Below are 16820 nucleotides of genomic sequence, written 5' to 3'. Positions count from 1 at the left end.
AAATCAAAATCTTGAAAATTTTTGCCGGTGGAAAACCTGAAAAAAAAAGTTTGGATCAATCAAAAGGTCTTGTTTCAATTTTGGTCTTTGTTCTTTGAATGGCTCTTTCTCCCCCCCTTTTTTTTAAATTTTTTTTTATTTTTAAGTAAATGTACTAAAATTTCAAAACAAAAAGTCATTTTGTTTAAAACATGTGAAACTTCCTGTTTAGAAAATGGTAAAACGTCCATTTAGATCTCAAAACTTTTCTTTTCCCAGTTTTTTGAGTCAGGAGATTTGTCGAATCCAGACTCTGTTGTGTGAACAGATTTGATTTTGATGAATTGGCATTTTTGGGGTAAAAAAACAAAAGGGTTTGGTGAAGAATTCCTGACCAGCTCTAGCATGGAACTTGTGGTAATACAGTGATTTTCAGGTAGCCGCTCCACCCCGTTTGCAATTGCATAACATCCCTGTGGTGACTACTACAGCCATTGCTTACCTGGAAAAGTAATTAGGGAAGTATTGAATGTAATTTAGCAGCCTTTGAATGCCATGTAGCAGCTAGCAAAGGTGTTCCTGGAGCTTAAAGAAGGAGTGAGCCAGCCAGGGGTGTGATTTTTTTGAGAGAGACCCACAAAAATGGTGGCTTAATAAATAAATGTCCTGGTGTCAGCTATTGTCTCTTGTCTCCCTCTCGCCCACCGCTACCTGATTCTCAGTACATCCAGGTGCTTAGGCCCAACAAATAACTTAGTGATTCCCCGGGCCTTTTGTTTCTGGTATAACTGGTTAACGCAGACTGTTTTTTCCACCTGGGAATATGTCTGGGTTGGGCCATGGAATGCATCCAGGAGGCACCTGGGGCCAAAAATGCTATTTAACAAACTATTGGACTTATCTGAGATGTCTCCCAGCCCGATCTGTGGCTCTGTGTTGTCACGGTCATCATCTAGTGAATTGCAGAAGATGGATCTAATAGGGTGGAGCCCAGCACAGTTTGATCTTGCAACACAGACAGGGCTAAGCTGTGTGTTTGAGAGCTGGTTGAAGGCGGGTTTGTTTACTTGTAATTTAAGAACTTGGCCATTTTCTGGCAATGGAAACATTCACGTAAACATTCTGCTCTTTCTCAGTCTTTTACAAATTTTTCATGGAGACTTTTTTCCCCTTACCTTTTGGTTTCCCTTTGTGAGGTTTTCATTTTTGGGGTTCTGTGGGGCAGTTTTCTCTCTGTTCTGTTTGCACTGACTGGTTTACTTGATCTGTTTAGTCATGTGGCAGGAATCTCGTCAAAAGTGAAAAAAATCATTTTAGAAAATGTCACTTTAAAAAAAAAAATCCTTGGAACACTTATTTACCAAAAAAAATAAATCTTGATCTGTCAAACTGTGATGAAAACAACATCCACGGCTCTCGTGATCTTTTTTTCAAAAAATGTTTTAACCAGCTGTAGTGTTAACCATATGGCCAAATAGCAGGAGAGCCCAGCAGCTCCAAGGAGGAAGGGGAGAGGACCAAGCGTGATCAAGTAGAATGAGTCTGTGGTGAAATGACTTTGAGGGAGGTGGGGAAGAAGATTGGAGCAAAGGGCCAGTCAGCACCGGGGAAAGAATGCCCTGAGTAGGTTCTAGCCCACGAAAGCTTATGCTCAAATAAATTTGTTAGCCTCTAAGGTGCCACAAGTACTCCTGTTCTTAGGACTAACGTGTATCACTCAGAAGCTTCAAAAGATAATTGCAGTAAACCATCTTGGGGCTGGTCTGCTCACAGGTGTCTCACTGATTTAATGATATCGGTTTCTGAACTGATCTAGTTAAACTGGTGCCAAAAAAACTGCGTAGAGCAGCCATTAACTGGCTCTGCTCTTGTCCTGCAGATGCTCTCTGTAAGGGAAAGGTGTGCAAACACAATGCTCGGGGGCCAAAATAACCAGAGTCTCTTAATGTGAGTAAATGCCATTGAGAGGGAATAACTTGGTCTCCTCTCTCCTGACACTCTGCCCGTGGCTGCAGCTTGCGTGACGTTAACGGGTGAGAGATGACGGGGTGGGGGGGTGCAGGAGAAGAATCGGCTGTGGTGCCAGTGATGCTTTCAGGTGGCTTTGATCACTGGTGGGGCACTTGTGCGTGCTGGGGACAGGGCGAAAGGAAGGGGCGAGACAGGCTTTGTCCATGAGCAGGGGCTGCCAATTGGTGCCACACCCAGCAACGGAGACCCGAGTGCTCGTTGTTGCAGAATTGAGCCAGGCTTCGAGCACAGGTCTGCAGCGAGGCTGGGGAGTGCACTAACCCACTGTAACACATGCAGCCCCCACCCACCTCTTGTGACATTTACATATAGCTATTGTGAGCCATTATGGAAGCTGCAGACCAACTGGAGATAGCTGTGTCTGGCAGCCGCTGGAACCCAAATTGCTGATGAGCTCTGGGCTAGGGCGTGAGGTACCCCAGGGCTGTTCTCGCACTCCAAGGGGCTCAGGTCCGGAAGGGTGACGTTCTGATTTGTTGCCTTTCAGGGATGGCTGGTTGGGAGGTAGATGATTAAGCTGCAGACATGGAAGGGAAAGGACCCTACCGCATCTACGACCCTGGTGGGGGGACACAGGAAGAGGCAGCCGCAGCCTTTGAGCGGCTGGTGGAGGAGAACACCCGGCTGAAGGAGAAGATGCAGGGGATAAAGTCTCTAGGTAACTGCTGTGGTGCTGGACTTGTGTGGGGGGAGGGTGGCTTTTCTTTCATCCTTCCCCTTTCTGGAGAGTTCGCTGCCTCCCTGTGGCAGACCCTTGCCTTGCAGCCACGATGCCTCATGCATGGTGCTCTCACTGCTTCATCAGCTAGAGGGGGTGCTACGGAGTGACGCCCCTCTCTTTCCCCACCCCAGGGTGCGCTTGCTGGCTCGGCAACACTCCCTAGCTGGGGTGTGGGAAACCGGGACTATGCATTCAATGTGTAGCCCCTCTCAACCTGTCCTGAACATGCCCTGGACGATTGATATCCACGGGGTGATTCCCTGCCTGGGAAACCCCTCCCGGGTATGAATTGTGCCGTTCTGCAGCGAGTGGTGCAGCTGTGCATCCTGGGAGCGGGCGCTGGCTCGTCACTGAGAAGGCAACACAAAGCTCTTGGCTCTCTGTAAAATCTGTTGTGGTGCCGGCAGAATCTCGTGGCTTGCGCACAGGGACGTGCAGATGGGCTGAGACGCCTGCTGTTTGTGCAGCCTACGGAAAGGCCCATGGTCTGTGCTAAATGGATGGGTTGCTATGGTTGCTGTGCTGATGCGTGGCTGAGAATTGAGAAGTGTCTTAAATGTGCTCAGCTCCTCTAGCATCCTTCTGTGATGTATTGCAGGAGCCTTGATCCAGCTAGCTTTTAAATAAGGCGATGCTTCTGTTCAGCTACCACCTGAAACTCCCCACCCCTAATCCGTTTGATGGCTTTTTCCCCTCTTGCTGGAGAGGACACTTAGTCCTCCTCACTGCTGGCTTCTGTGCTGCAAATGTAGGGGAACCTCTTGGCCCTGTGGACCCAAATAATGCAGACTACGGCCTGGTCCACACTTAAAAATTAGATCGACCTAGCTACATCGCTCAGAGCTGTGAAAAATTTCGCCTTCTGTGTGCCGGGGTTAGGTCGACCTAACACCCGGTGTAGACACAGTGAAGATGGCGGAATTCCTTCATCAATGAAGGAAGCGACTCCACTCCGGTGCCGCATTGCCAGAGCTGTGCCGCTGTAGTGTAGATGTACCGGTAACCTCTTAGAGTTCACAGGCAGCAGGAGACTGTGATGCCCTGTTCCGAGAGGACTGACAAGATGCATGAGTGTGGGAAAAGATTAGATCTTGTTGTACTACCCAGTGGAGATTAAAGGCCTTGGAAAAGGGACCCTCCTGGCCCAGGGTGAGGTTCTCTCGCTTAAGATCAGAGCTTTTAAAAACTGGGGAAGACGTATGAAATATAAAATCTTCCCTGTAAGATGTGCTGTCCTTGATGTTTCCATGCTAGAGAAGCATCAACTGTAGTTCCAGTGTGGGATTATTTGCTTGGGAAGAATTATTTCTGTCATGTGTGACATTTCCATTTCTTCTGGTTGTGAACTACAAGTGGGGGAGGGGATTTGTGCAGGCTGGCATGGGGAACTGGCCTCTGGGGCATGGCAACTATATACTAGGGAAGGGGTGTAAATACCAGGAAATGCGAACTCCTCTGTTTACTGTATACACCAGGAGAACTGCTGGAAGAGTCCCAGATGGAAGCATCGAAGCTGCGACAGAAGGTGGAGGACCTCGTGAAGGACAATGAGATGCTGAAGTCGTCTTCCTCTTTCGACAAACTGCCTGAAATAACAGGTATGAAAGTGGGAGGCTTCTCCTATGTTCTCTCTCTCTCTCTTCTCTGACCCTGATGTCCCCAGGGAGTTGCGTGGCCTGTGGAGTGTCCTTGTTTCCCACATCAGTGGTTATGGGGAGAGAGAAGGTCAGAGCAAAGTTTGGCAAGTCACATCTGGCCGGCCCATTAACCTTCCCTAGTGCACATACGTTAGGGATGGTGTGCCTAGCCTGTGTTTGCCAGAAGCTGGGAATGGGCGACAGGAGATGGAGCACTTGATGATTCCCTGTTCTGTTCATTCCCTCTGGGGCACCTGGCACTGGTCACTGTCGGCAGACAGGATGCTGGGCTGGATGGACCCTTGGTCTGACCCAGTAGGGCCATTCTTATGTTCTTAACGTAACAGCCTGTAGCCGCATTTTAAAATGGGTATGCAGACCGTTGGTGCCCTGTGGTCCAGGAGTCCTGTAGGCAAAAAGGCTGCACCCTGCCTTGCAAGGAAGTGATTCCTAAGCTGTGGAATGGCTAATGACAAGTGAAGAGCAAAGTTAAGTGTCCTAATGAAAAGAGCTGTCTGCTCTTCTCTTATATTGAGATTTGCCTGCAGCTAGTCTGCTTTCTCCAGCTCCTGCTCCCTTCTGAGGACGATAGGTTGAGTGCTGGTGTAATTCGTGCATGTTTCAGATAAGCCATGAAAACCTGAGGTCCTGTCTGATTTCTGTGGACATCAAACCTCCCCTGGCATGCTTAATAAGAGTGGGATTTACTCTTGTTGCCCAAATTTTCCTTCCCTGCAGAACCCGTGAGTACCCTAATGTAGACAAGCCTCCTGCAGCCAAGCCCGTTTCTAGAACCGTTTTTAGGTAAAGCTGCTTAAAGCAAGTCTAATTGAAGGAGCGATTCAAAATGGCTGTGGCTGCCGGAGAGTAATCTGCACCAGGGCTCCCACAAAGTCAGCTGAACTAGTGTTAGAACCAATAGAAATCTTTGTGAATTTCCACTTAGTTTGACTTCTGTACTGCGGGGGCAGGGGGGAAAGCTCCAGTCAGGTCAATGGGGTCGCATGGGGTGGGAGGCAAATTCTGCACCTGCCTGAGGCTTTCAGTTTTGGGGGAGGTAACGCTGCCCTGCCCCCCGCCACACACACACACTATATCCATGAAGGGGCAAGGCCTGTGTGAGGCTGTTATTGTTAAAGTTGTCTGCTCGCAGGGACTGGCTGATGAGACTTAAAGGGCTGCAAAGAGAATATCTAAGCCCTGGACCTGATCTTTCAGGATAGCGGTGTGACGCGTCCGAACAGGGGAACGTCCAGCTGCTTTACCTGACAAAGCCGACTGACTAAAGGCAAACGCCTGGGAGTTAATACACACAGTCTGCATTTGCACGGCATTACCTGGGCCACTTACCCACAGAGCTGCCCCTGGAAAGAGCCAGGAGAAGGGTGTACAAGTGTGGGGCTTAGCCCTGGAAGCCGTTCCTTGGTGCCTGTTAGTCTGTTGCTGCTGGTTAGATGGGAGGAAACCAATCTGCACTCTGACCTCTCTCTGCAGCCTGTTGATGTTCTAAGACTGTTGTTTTGTAGCCGGGGGGGAGGGATCGGAGACGGGCCAGTTGAGTAACATTTGTTGCCAGTGCAGAATTTCACCCAGTGGAAGCCTGAGTTCCCTTCCCCTCCGGGGAACGGGTTGGAGGTTTCTGTCCTGTCGCACTAGCTGGAAATCATTGTTCTCTGTGACTTCTTAGCCTGTCTGGTCTCTGCCTCTTCACTGCTGTCCTGTTTCCCATGCCAAGCTCTGAACCATTCACAGCTGTGGCATCCTCTCCCTTTTACAGGAGGTGATCCAGAGCCACACCTGTCCCCCGCGGGTCCAGGCAAAGTTGAGAAGGAGCTGGATACAGACCCTCAGAAGCCTCCATCCACTGTAAGTCTGATGAAAGGGAGGCATTTGCCCTTTAACCCTTAGCAGCCCAGGCCCTGAAATTATCAGGCAATTAAAAAAAAATACTCTGAGACTTAAGGAAACAGACATGTCGGAAGGGGCTAGAATTCCTGCCTGACTGGGGTGGGTTCCCTGTTTTGTTTCCCACATGCGTGATAGAATGGACTGTGAGCCTGTCTTTAGACTAGCATGTAACTGCAACAGCTGCTCTGCATTATAGCATTGGAGTGCAGTGCCAGCTACTGTTATCTACGCCCATTCGCTTTCCCTTCAGGGGCTTCCATCCCAACTCTGACCCCTGTAGACACAGGACTTGCTTTCTGTTTGTGGGGCAACCTGCCTGTCCTAGGAGCCCCTATGACTGGATTCTAGTCCCCAAACCTGGAGGATCATCTTTACAATGCATAGAGCGGCTTAAAGAGCTGACCCGCTGGCCCAAACCATCCCTGTTTTGTACTAGAGCAAATGGCATTAAGCCAGCTGGCGGAACGGGGAAATGTCTCCCTTCCCTGCCGTCCCCATAATCTCCGTCCTCCCTTTGCTGTGATGGAGCACCGCGGGATTTGCTTTCCCTGCGTGAGGGCCTGACTCCCCTCTCCCTTCGCAGGGATCCTCGTCAGAGTTCGAAATTGTATCTGGTGAGGACAAGAGGTTTTCCCAGGAGAGCAGGAAGTCGGTGAGTTATCCTGCCAGCTCGGTTCCCTGGGGGAAAGCTCGTTTGGGACTCGAGACAGGGCTATTAGTACATTGCGGGGGCCGGTGGTGGGGACTGTGTAAGATGGGCAAGGCCGTTTTGTTCTGGTTTTCCCTGCACTGACCGGGTTTGCTCTTCCTGGATGGGAATGGAGGCCGGGTAGGTGGTGGATGATCAGGGGCAGTAGCTAGGGCTAGAGTGCTGATTCCCAGCTGAGTAGCAAGGCCAGAGGAGCAGCCAGCCAATTCTCCCCGCGCCCACTTCCCCGTCGCCTCACCCCATTTCAGTCCCTGGCCCGATGCACGAGAGCTGCAGCGCGCACACAGGAACCACCGCACGATTGCTTCCCTTGGCCCTTTTCTTGGGACACGGCCAGGAAGATCAGAAGGGGAAAGCGGGCGGCTGCTGCAGAGGGGCCTTCTCGCTCACTTATGCAAATGGGCTGGCGCCGGTGACTTCCCTCTGGGCAGGCGCCGTGCGCTCTGTGCAGCTGGGCGTTCAGCCAGGAGGGCAGGCCACCGGCCTGGGAAACTGGGCGCCTCAGGGCTGAAGAAAGGGGCTGTAAAGTCCTGAGTGGCGCAATCTGGCGCCGCACGTTTCGTAACCCTTTCGGTCTCTGCGCAACTTGACAATCGCTGGGTTATTTCCCTCCCTCCCCCGCACTGCCCCCCTGCCCCACACACAGTCGATGAGATTTTTGCACCCATCCTGGCCTATTTAGGATCCTCTTGACGCCCTGTTAACTATCCCTGTAAAAACCACCATAGAACTTGGCGTGGCTAGCAGGCTCTGCTCAGCAGATGCCCGCTGCTGGCACAGCAGAGTTGGTCGGGCAGGGTCCCGACCGAGGCCCATCGGGGAGCCTGCATTCAGCCTGCCTGTGGTAAGCTTGGCTGTATCCCTGACAGGAGTCCCAGGGGAATGCATCCTTTGAGAGCATTGCCAGTCACTGCCTCCCGGCCCTTCTCCCACCCTCAGCAGGCCGGCGTTGTTTTTCTGGGAGCCTGGCTGCAGGCTGCAGTGCGTAGGAGGGTAAGCAGCGTTCAGGCTGATTCAGATTAGGAGCTGAGCCGCTGAGAAAGGGGGCACTCGCCCCCTAGCGTCCACTTACTGCCTGTACCCAGCCCTTGTGTGTCAGCCTGTGTTTTGGTTCCCAGAGCCTGGCCTTGCCCCGCGGCTGTTCTGCACACCTGAAGTGGGGAATCCTTCCCACTCTGCCGGCACTGCGGTGGAGCGAGTCGCTGCACGCTTTGCTCTGGGCCCAGATCACTGTGTCCGAGCCGGGCAGCATCCAGGGCGGGGGAGGGAAATAGGACGGTAAAGAGAATAGCGTCTTGTTGGATAAAAACAACCCCAGTGCCGGGTCCCAGAAACACATGCTGCTCCACTGGGACAGGTCCCCGGGTTTGTGCGAGGCCCAGCCCACGCACACATGCTGCTCCACTGGGACAGGTCCCCGGGTTTGTGCGAGGCCCAGCCCACACACACATTTGCACCAGTTTCACTAGCGGGTGTGACTTATAGCAGTTTAATTAATCCAGTGCAACTTTGTGTGTGGATGCTCTGAAATCAGCTTATATCCCTCCAGCTTCCACCTGTCTATTGAGAGGTGCCAGCTCAACCCATTTAAACCCCTCCGGGAAACTCACCCAGTTTTAAGAGAAATCGGTGCAACCCGTGCGCATAGAGAGAAACCAGGAGCAGGCGAGAGGGCAGCTGGGTACATGTGTGGCAGACACATGAGGTGGGGTGATGCAAAGTCAGAAGCAGGTTATGTTGTCACTCCCTTTGCTAGTTGGTGCTGGGGCTGGAATAGCAGGGAGCTGCCTCCCACCCCCACCCCCACCCCCCGAGCCATCCCTGCTCCGGTCCTATCTATAGCCGCTCCCCCAGCAGACGCTGGGAATGGAGTTCTCTCCAGTAACTTTACTGCCTGGCGTTGTCTTAGCCAGTTTTCTCTTGGCTCTTATCATTGGCGGGGGGCTTTACAGCTGACCTGTGTGCTGCCTGGCTGGGCACATACGGAGGCTGCCAGGGCTAAGTGCGAGCCAGGCTGGGTGTGCCCGAACGTGCCCTCCTCAGCAGCATTGCTAACCGTGATAAAAGCTGATGGGGCCAGAAAGCCACAGAGCTGAGGACGGCCTGTGGTTTATGAAACTGGGGGATGTTGCCTTTTCGCGTTCCCCTTTATGAGTCAGCCGCGGGACGCGTGAGAGGTGGATATGGACTCCTGTAACTCTGGGATTTCCCGGGGCCATGGGGGCAAAAGGACGGGGGGCGGGGCGTGAGTCAGGCAGCCTGGGGAGCGGTACTAGGCTCCCGACAGGTGAAAGGCTCACAAGACTCGGTGTGGGAGGAGCCCCGTTCTTGGTGGACTGGCTAGGTGGCACGCAGGGTGAGACCTGTTCCCTCTTGGGAGTCATGGCCGCAGAAGGTGTCTTCGGTCTCCTAGGTAACCAAACAGTTAAACACCCGCAATAGCTTAGGGCAAGTCAGGGCTCAGTAACCGAACGGTGCAGCTGGGAGTTCTGTCAACTTGTGTAAGCAAGTGGGTGTGCGGGGTGACGCACGCCGGCAGGTGTGGCCAGCCACGATAAATACAGCCCGGTCCAATCTCGGCTGGCATCTGTCGTGGGACCTGGATCCCCACATGCCCTGGGGTTACTGGGAGCAGAGACAAAGCCCAGCGGAAGAGAGGAATGACGTGGTAGAGGCAAGAGAGGGAGCTTGGAGAAGCAGTGGAGGGCCGCGGAAAGGTACCAGGAGCTGCAGAGGAGAAGGGCCTCGTGCCAGCAGCGGGACAGAGAGAAAACGGATGAGACAAGTTCTGAGCGAGGCTGCAGCGGGTCCTTGGGGTCAAGTTCCCATACGGCACCAGGTAGCACAAACTGAGCTTGTTCCAGTGTGTAATTCAGAAGCGGCACCTTCTGGCACTTCCCAGCGAGGTGCAGGGCGAGGGGAGTCGCTGTCCATGGGGGCCCGTTTGCTTACTGGTCCCCCAAGAGAATCCGGGTTCAGTAGTCTCACTGGACTCTGGCATTCGATTGGCGCCCACAGCCAGAGCATGGTTGTGTACCAAGTCGTCTGGGCAAGCTCTCCTACACTCCAAGATTCCTCTGTTATCCCAGGGCTACCCACAGTATGTCTCCTGCGGGGGGCCTGTCCTTGAATGGAGACCCCCCTGTGGGGAAAACCCTGCACCGGGCTGGTTCAGATCTCACTGGCAGGTCACAGGCGTGTTCTGGACCCTCTGGGCTCTGGCTGGCCAGTGAGGGCAGGATGGGAATGGTGCTTGCCAGCGTTGCCTGTGTGGGATGGGTAATAGAGAGAGAAGCTGGGAGATCCTAGAACTCTGGTAGCCGCTTGGGTTTCATTGTAGTGTCTTTTGGGATGTAGAAAGGCGCCGTTGTTTAGAGACACAGGAACCGCTAGAGGGCACTGGAGGCTGAGTCCTGCGTGGAGGGAGACACTGTTCCTTCAGCAGGGAGAAGCGAGAATTAGGTCTAGAAAGGAGGACCCCGGGATGAACCCCAGTAAATCCCCTGCCCTATGCTGATGCCCTGTTTGGGTTTTGTTTAGGGGTTTGAGTTGGCCCCACATTCATTCGCCGCTCGGCATCTCAGCAGGAAGATGAGCACCAGTTCGCGGAGGCTTCTGGGTTTGGCTGCTATCTTCTACCTGCTGGAAGGTGCTTGCTAAGCTACCTTCACTCCCCATTAACCAAGTGCTTTGTTAGAGAGCGCTCTCCTGGCAGGGCCGAGGTGGGGCTAACTCCACGTTTGAGAGCCCTGGCTGGAAGGTGCTGCTGACATGCCAAGAGAGGTTGAACTCTATGACACTGCCTGAGTGGCTGGCCGCCGCCTCCCTTGCACAGCCCTGCTCTCCTTCAGCTCCACGGGTGCAAAGCTGCCGGGCTGACCTCTCTGACCGACCGCAATTCCTCTCCCAGGACGCAGAGCTGCAGAACGAGGACACTAACCTGATGCTGCACCTGCAGCGGCTGGAGAGCACCCTGAGCGTCTTTGCCGAGGAGCCGGACAAGAACCAGGTCTTGGCTCACCTGGGGCGCATGGCCCTGGAGTTTAACCGCCTGGCCTCCAAAGTGCACAAGAACGAGCAGAGGACGTCCGTTCTGCAGGTAGGGACATTCCCTCTGCACACAGCAGAGAGGCCTGTGGGGTCTGTCCCCTGCAGGCAGGCCTAGGAAACTTCCTTCCCCCTCACCCCTCTGCCCCACTGTAAATCCCGCAGGGACCTCCGCAAGGGAGCACTGCCTAGCTGCCTTTCTCCACGCTCCCTCTTTTCCTCTCCTCATTTCTCCCCCCTCCGCCACACCAGTCCCTCCTTTGATCTTTTCTTCTCTGTGTCCCCATGCTCCCACCTCCCCCTGCTATCTGTGTGTGAGAAACTGCAGGCTCCTCTGTGTCCAGCCTGCTCTCATGCAGCGTCCCCTTGTCACTTCCCTCCCACTTCTGGCCATGAACAAAGCACTAAGTGCCTGGGGCGAGGGGGAAATCTTCTCCCGTGGGCAGCTTGATTGTGTAATTGCTCATTATTGGACATAGAATGACTTGCATCTTCCTCCAAAGCATGAATGGCAGATGTTACCGAGAGACAGGCTGCTGGGTTAGCGGGATCATTGGTTTGGTTCCTATGGTCCCTAGTAGAGTTGGCCGCTTTAGGGACCACCCTTTTAAGCACTGAGGTCACATTCGGCCTGTGAGTGAGATGTGTAGTGCCCAAGGGATAGGTGTATGTGCGCTTCTGCCCTCCAGTAGCATTAGTGGAGGAGAGACCAAGTCATAGAGCCCAGTTGGCCATCAGGTAGGGGCCTGGCCTTGTTAAACCAAGGGGGTTCCGTCGCTGGAATGCCCTTTCCCTGTATGTCAAGGGGGCTGTGTGAAGCATGAGCCTAAAACCACTCGTGTTCCTCTGGCAGACGCTGTGTGAGCAGCTACGTAATGAGAACGAGGACCTGCGGGCAAAGCTGGAGAAGGATTTGGAGCAGAGGAACCAGGCTACGGAGAAGCTTAGGTGAGAGCAGGAGAGATGTTGGCTGGGCAAGATGCATGATTGGCGGGGTGGATCAGATGGAATTCGGCGTCTTTCCTGCCCTGATTGTTAACTTCTTCAAATGTTGGTTGCTGTATGAATCCTTGAGGGTCTCTCAATCTGCGTTTCTGTTGTGCTCTTCCCGCCGCCAAGGTGTGAGAACCTGGAGCTGAAGAAGATGGTGATGATGAGCAACAAGGTGGGCGTGAAAAGGGATGGTGTGGAGAACGCTGGCCAGCAGCAGGTAGGAGCAGCCAAGACTCCTCCTCTTCCCAACTCCTCTTCCCTGTGCCATCCCAGGACAGCTCCCATGCCACAGGGACAGTTCCCACCCTTTGTAACAGTACCCTGATCGCACCTTGGAATGGAGTCCCAAGTCCAGAGCGCCGTGTGATCCTGGAGGGTGCCTGGAATCCTTCTTGGCAAACCCCCCCATTTATCTTCAAAGCATCCCTTAACCTTTCATAGGCTGATATTTTTAATCTCCCAGGGCCCGATTCTCTCCATTTACCCCTGTATTGCTGGGGTGGTGCCCCTGACTCCAGCAGTCACCCCTCTGTAGAAGGAAGGCTCAAGGGTGGGGAAAACAGGCCCTAAACTTGGAACAAGTGCAGGTATTTGTTTCTTTAAGAGGCTTATTTTGGAGGGAGGGACATAAAGCTACGGCAGAGCTAGGAGTCATTCTGCCATGCTCCCTGCAGCCTTGCTCCCTGCAGCCTTGCTAAGTGCCACTGGGTCAGTGTTGGCTACCAGCAAACCCTGCTGCAGTGGGGAAGTCCAAAGCAGCAGAGCACGGCTGCTCCCTGCCCCCATCGCCAAGGGATGGGCTGGAAAGGCGCACGTCATTGTAAGGGGAGGAATGGTCTTGGGCGACCAGGGCTTTGCCACTGAGCTGGGGTACGGACCCCCTCTCCACAGTGGGGAGAATGCTACTTACGCCACAGGAAGTGGTGAAGCCAAGTGAGTGCGGGTGCACTCGTGAACCGTTGCCTTGAAAACCTTGTGTGACTGGGAGGGCGGGTGATGGCGCCATCAAACCAGCAACAGGAGCGAGCGGAGGATTCCCGTGCTGAGGGGGGCAGTAAAGCAGCAGGGGCCAAAGCCGAAGGCTGATCGCCCTTGAACTAGAAGGCGTTCCCTGCCTTTGTAGGCAGATGGCTGGCTGCTCCCACCACATCCGTGTCCCCAAAGAGCGGGAGAAGTCCCTTTCCCCGGGGAAGGGGGTGGGGACAGGACCGAGGCAGACACCAGATGGCGCTGTGCGGGACCCATGCTGCCTGGGGTCCAAAAAGCAATTCCTGACACTAACGACATCTAAATTCCTCTCCCCCTCCCTACCCTTGGGTGGCTGTTGGGGGGTGGTAAGTGGTGGCCAGAATTGAGGGATTATGGGGGCAGGCCAGTGGACTCTGCCTGGGCTGCGAGTTCACGTTGGTTACCTGCAGAGAGACAACCGGTGCAAGGCTGGTGTCAGTTAGTCACGGGGCTGGAGGTGGGTTCTGCTCCCCACCAGGCGGGGCTGACGGCCATCGCCATGTGAGGCAACATGAGCTGTGTTGCTCAGGTGTGCTGGGAGGGCAGGGGACAGCTGGGGGAGTGGGGCAGGCAGCTGTTGGACACAAGACTCTTCTCCTGCTTCCCCGGCTGTGGGATGTGTCTGGCCCAGCTGCCGTGAAAGTCCTGAGGGTTTCTGTTTGCGCTGTCTCCAGAGTGGAGCGCTGGCAGAGAAAGCGTCGGGCAAGGGCGTGCCAGGGGCCAGTGAGAAGAAGGTGAAGATCCTCGAGCATCAGCGCAATGAGGTGAGCTGGGCCCGCTGCGGAGCACCCCGGCATTGTTGGCTTTGAGCGTTCGCCTTTCCCCCAAAGACGTGCCAGGCCTGGCACACACGGCCTAGTGCTAATGTACGCACCTTACAAAGCAGTCCCACTCTTGGCATGACGGGCCGTGTCTGCTCAGGACAGGCCCAGCATAGGAGAGTAGCAGGGGGCTGTGGGTCAGTCTGAGGTGCACTGGCAGAGCCTGGGAAGGTGGGGGAGGGCGCTGGGGTAGCAGGAGGTGGGGGGTTGAGCTGGGGGGGGAGCGCTGGGGTAGCAGGAGGTGGGTTGAGCTGGGGGAGGGCGCTGGGGTAGCAGGAGGTGGGGGATGGCGCTGGGGTAGCAGGAGGTGGGGGATTGAGCTGGGGGGGGAGCGCTGGGGTAGCAGGGGGCTGTAGATCACACCGAAGCGCACTGGCAGAGCTTGTCTGCCCCTTGCTTGTCTGTGACATTCCTCCTGTCTCTCCTGCTAGAGCTGCTAGTTGCTCAGTAAGTCACTAAGCCTGAAGGTTTTACAAATGATGGTTCAGCTCAACTTCTAAGAGCGTGAGCCTCGCTAGTGGGAGAAGAACTGGGTTCTGCTTGGGCGCTCTGGTCACACAGCGCTCCTGAGAGAGAGAGAGAATGCCTGGGGGTAGGAGACTGGTAGGCTGCAAATGCCTGTTTGCCCCACTTGGTGGGGCGGGAGAGGGGTCTGTGCCCCGGTTAACTCTGTGTCTTTCTCCCCCTAGCTGCTGGAGGTGAACAAGCAGTGGGATCAGCACTTCAGGTCCATGAAGCAGCAGTACGAGCAGAAGGTACGTCCTAGGTGGCAGCATGTGCCCGGCAGTTTGCTTGTGGGCAGATGCTGTGTATGCACCTGTGAGCGCTACACACAGACCATTCTGGGCAAACTGTTCTCCTCCGGACTGTGCAACTCTTCTGAAATGTCTCGCAGGCGAACGTGTGCTTGTGTTTGCAGGGAGCAGCATGGGGGCTACTTGGGTATCCCCCGCCCCTTCAGTGCACTCTCCTTTCCCCAGCCACAAGCTCTCCCCAGGCTCTCTCCCCATCCATATAACCATTCATTCCCTCTCCATCCATGCCAGCCTAGGCATCTATGCCAGCCTAGGCATCTATGCCGTTCTCATCTTCACCGTGGTGTCGGAGCCCATCTCTTTCTCTTGGAACCTCCTGTTTCATGCATGACACAGGTGGGGAGAGGCAGCTGAAGGGGCTGTGGGAAGTTTTAAATTAAAATGCAGGTGGGGGTGGGTGGGCAAATGGGGCTGGGGGTTGCACCTCTGCTGTGGGCGGTGCTGCGTTCCAGACGGTCACGTGGCCACCCTGTCCCCCGGCAGATCACAGATCTGCGTCAGAAGCTGGCGGACTCCCAGAAGGCGCTGAACGAGCTGGAGGCAGAGCGGGAGCCGAAGCAGAGGGACTTCGATCGCAAGCTTCTCCTGGCGAAATCCAAGATTGAAGTGGAGGAGGTGAGTCCTGGGCGGGAGGGGCTGTATCCTCCCCCCCACTCAGGAGCTGGGCAAAAACCAGGCACTTGTGCGTTGGCTTCCTCTTGCCACAGTAACCCTGGCTCCTCCCAGCACATCGTCTCCCTCTGGCTCCCCAGGTGTCGGCTGAGTCAGAGCCACTGTGTTAGCAGAATGATTGAACAAACTGTGGGCCGGGGCAGTGGGGAGAGATGGAGCGTGTAGGTCTCCTCTGGGCTCTGTGAGGAGGCAGCGATCCTGCGTGCCGCGCCTTGGAGCAGCGGGCAGGCCCCATGCGGGCTCTCTGGGGGCACTCTGCCTCCCAGCGCCTCTCTCCTGTCTCCAGCGTAGTAAAACCCCCCTGCCTGGGAGCGAATGGCTGGAAGGAGGCTGCGTCCTGTCAGGCCCCAACAACCGGGCTGCCGCTCGGCCTGCAGCACCAGAGTCAGGGGCCGCCACGGGGGCCTAGAAAGCAGGAGCAGGCCCATCTTGCTGCTTTCAGACTGACAAGCCTGGCTGGTGTGGGGCGGAGGGAAAGAGGGTCAGACTAGGGGGAAATGTCTGCTGGGAGTGAGAGAAAGAGGCTGAGCCCTCCATGGGGGCCAGTTCTAGTTGAGGGAAGGGAGAGAGGTCTGAGCCTCGGCCGTGCGAGAAGGCACCTTCCCGATCGGAGCAGAGGTGCTGCTCTCTCTGCTCCCCGGTGCTTGACCCGAGGGATGAGTCTTTCCTCTCTCACCCCCCCGCTCTGCCACCTGGCTTCTCCCTCCCGTCACGCCCAGGGAGGGAACGACAGGCCTGGGAGGAAGGGCGGTGAGTAACGTACGGCTGCGCCTTTCTCTGACCTCCCTGCCTCTTGCTCTTTCAGGCAGAAAAGGAGAGGCTGGCCGGGGAGGTGAGGGATCTGAAGCAGAGACTCAAGTTTCTGCAGGAGCAGCTGACACCGGTCACCAAACAAAGGGAATACCAGGAGAAGGAGATCCAGAGGCTAAACAAGGTGAGCTGCCTGGCAGCACCCATCCCTGGTCGCCCCGATAAGTCTTTGGTTTCCAAGGACCAGTTCAGACAGGTGTTCCTGTACCTCTGGCAAACTGCAGTTCCCCTGGTTCCCCGGGCACTGCCTGCACTTCCTGTCCAACGCACTATGTCTCCGAGCAAGGCAGCGGCTGCCCCTTTCCATCCCCCTCCTCCCAGCTGGACAGTAAACCCAGAGCAGCTGCTCCCTGTCCTGCCTTCCTAGCCAAGCTCTTTCACAGAAACCCCTCCTGGCCAGTTGTGCGGTGCCGGAGAGCAGTGGCCCAGGGAGACCTGCGGTGCCTGAGAGGGGGAAGTGCTAATGAGCTAGGAATTGGCTGAGCTGAAAGAAGAAACGTTCCTCCCTCCATGGGAAGAGTCTGATGGATCTGCCTCCCTCGCCTCGCTCAGGGGTGGACGCACCCTGCCAGGGGATTATGGGAGGGCCTCCGCTCATGGCTCCATCAGACAGTGTGAGGGCAGCTGGGGGCACTTCTCTACAGCTCAGCGGTTGGTAGCTGCAGGTCG

At 55.1% G+C, this 16820-nt stretch overlaps 1 protein-coding gene across 17 annotated transcripts in view; it reads left to right on the top strand.

Annotated features, from left to right (window-relative positions):
* The window catches only part of TNIP1 (TNFAIP3 interacting protein 1), a 45115-nt gene that overhangs the window by 19563 nt on the left and 8732 nt on the right, over positions 1-16820 (top strand). For 15 of the 17 annotated variants that reach the window (XR_010589930.1, XR_010589929.1, XR_010589928.1 and 12 more), the window contains exons 2-12: positions 2498-2668; positions 4207-4329; positions 6146-6234; positions 6860-6928; positions 10896-11084; positions 11886-11980; positions 12152-12242; positions 13708-13797; positions 14544-14609; positions 15153-15284; positions 16147-16275. Coding sequence is in view for 13 of the 17 variants with exons in the window: in XM_065555102.1 (XP_065411174.1) it covers positions 2536-2668; positions 4207-4329; positions 6146-6234; positions 6860-6928; positions 10896-11084; positions 11886-11980; positions 12152-12242; positions 13708-13797; positions 14544-14609; positions 15153-15284; positions 16147-16275 (1206 nt within the window). In the remaining 4 variants the exon portion in view is untranslated. Of the gene's footprint in view, positions 1-2497; positions 2669-4206; positions 4330-6145; positions 6235-6859; positions 6929-9527; positions 9825-10895; positions 11085-11885; positions 11981-12151; positions 12243-13707; positions 13798-14543; positions 14610-15152; positions 15285-16146; positions 16276-16820 lie in introns of those variants that run through there. The other 2 variants (XM_065555104.1, XM_065555105.1) reach the window with 2 other exon arrangements.

The sequence above is a fragment of the Chrysemys picta genome, chromosome 8, assembly GCF_011386835.1.
Source record: "Chrysemys picta bellii isolate R12L10 chromosome 8, ASM1138683v2, whole genome shotgun sequence".
NCBI classification, from domain to species: domain Eukaryota; kingdom Metazoa; phylum Chordata; order Testudines; family Emydidae; genus Chrysemys; species Chrysemys picta.
Note: the sequence above shows the minus strand (reverse complement) of the source record. Positions and strands in the feature narration are given on the sequence as shown.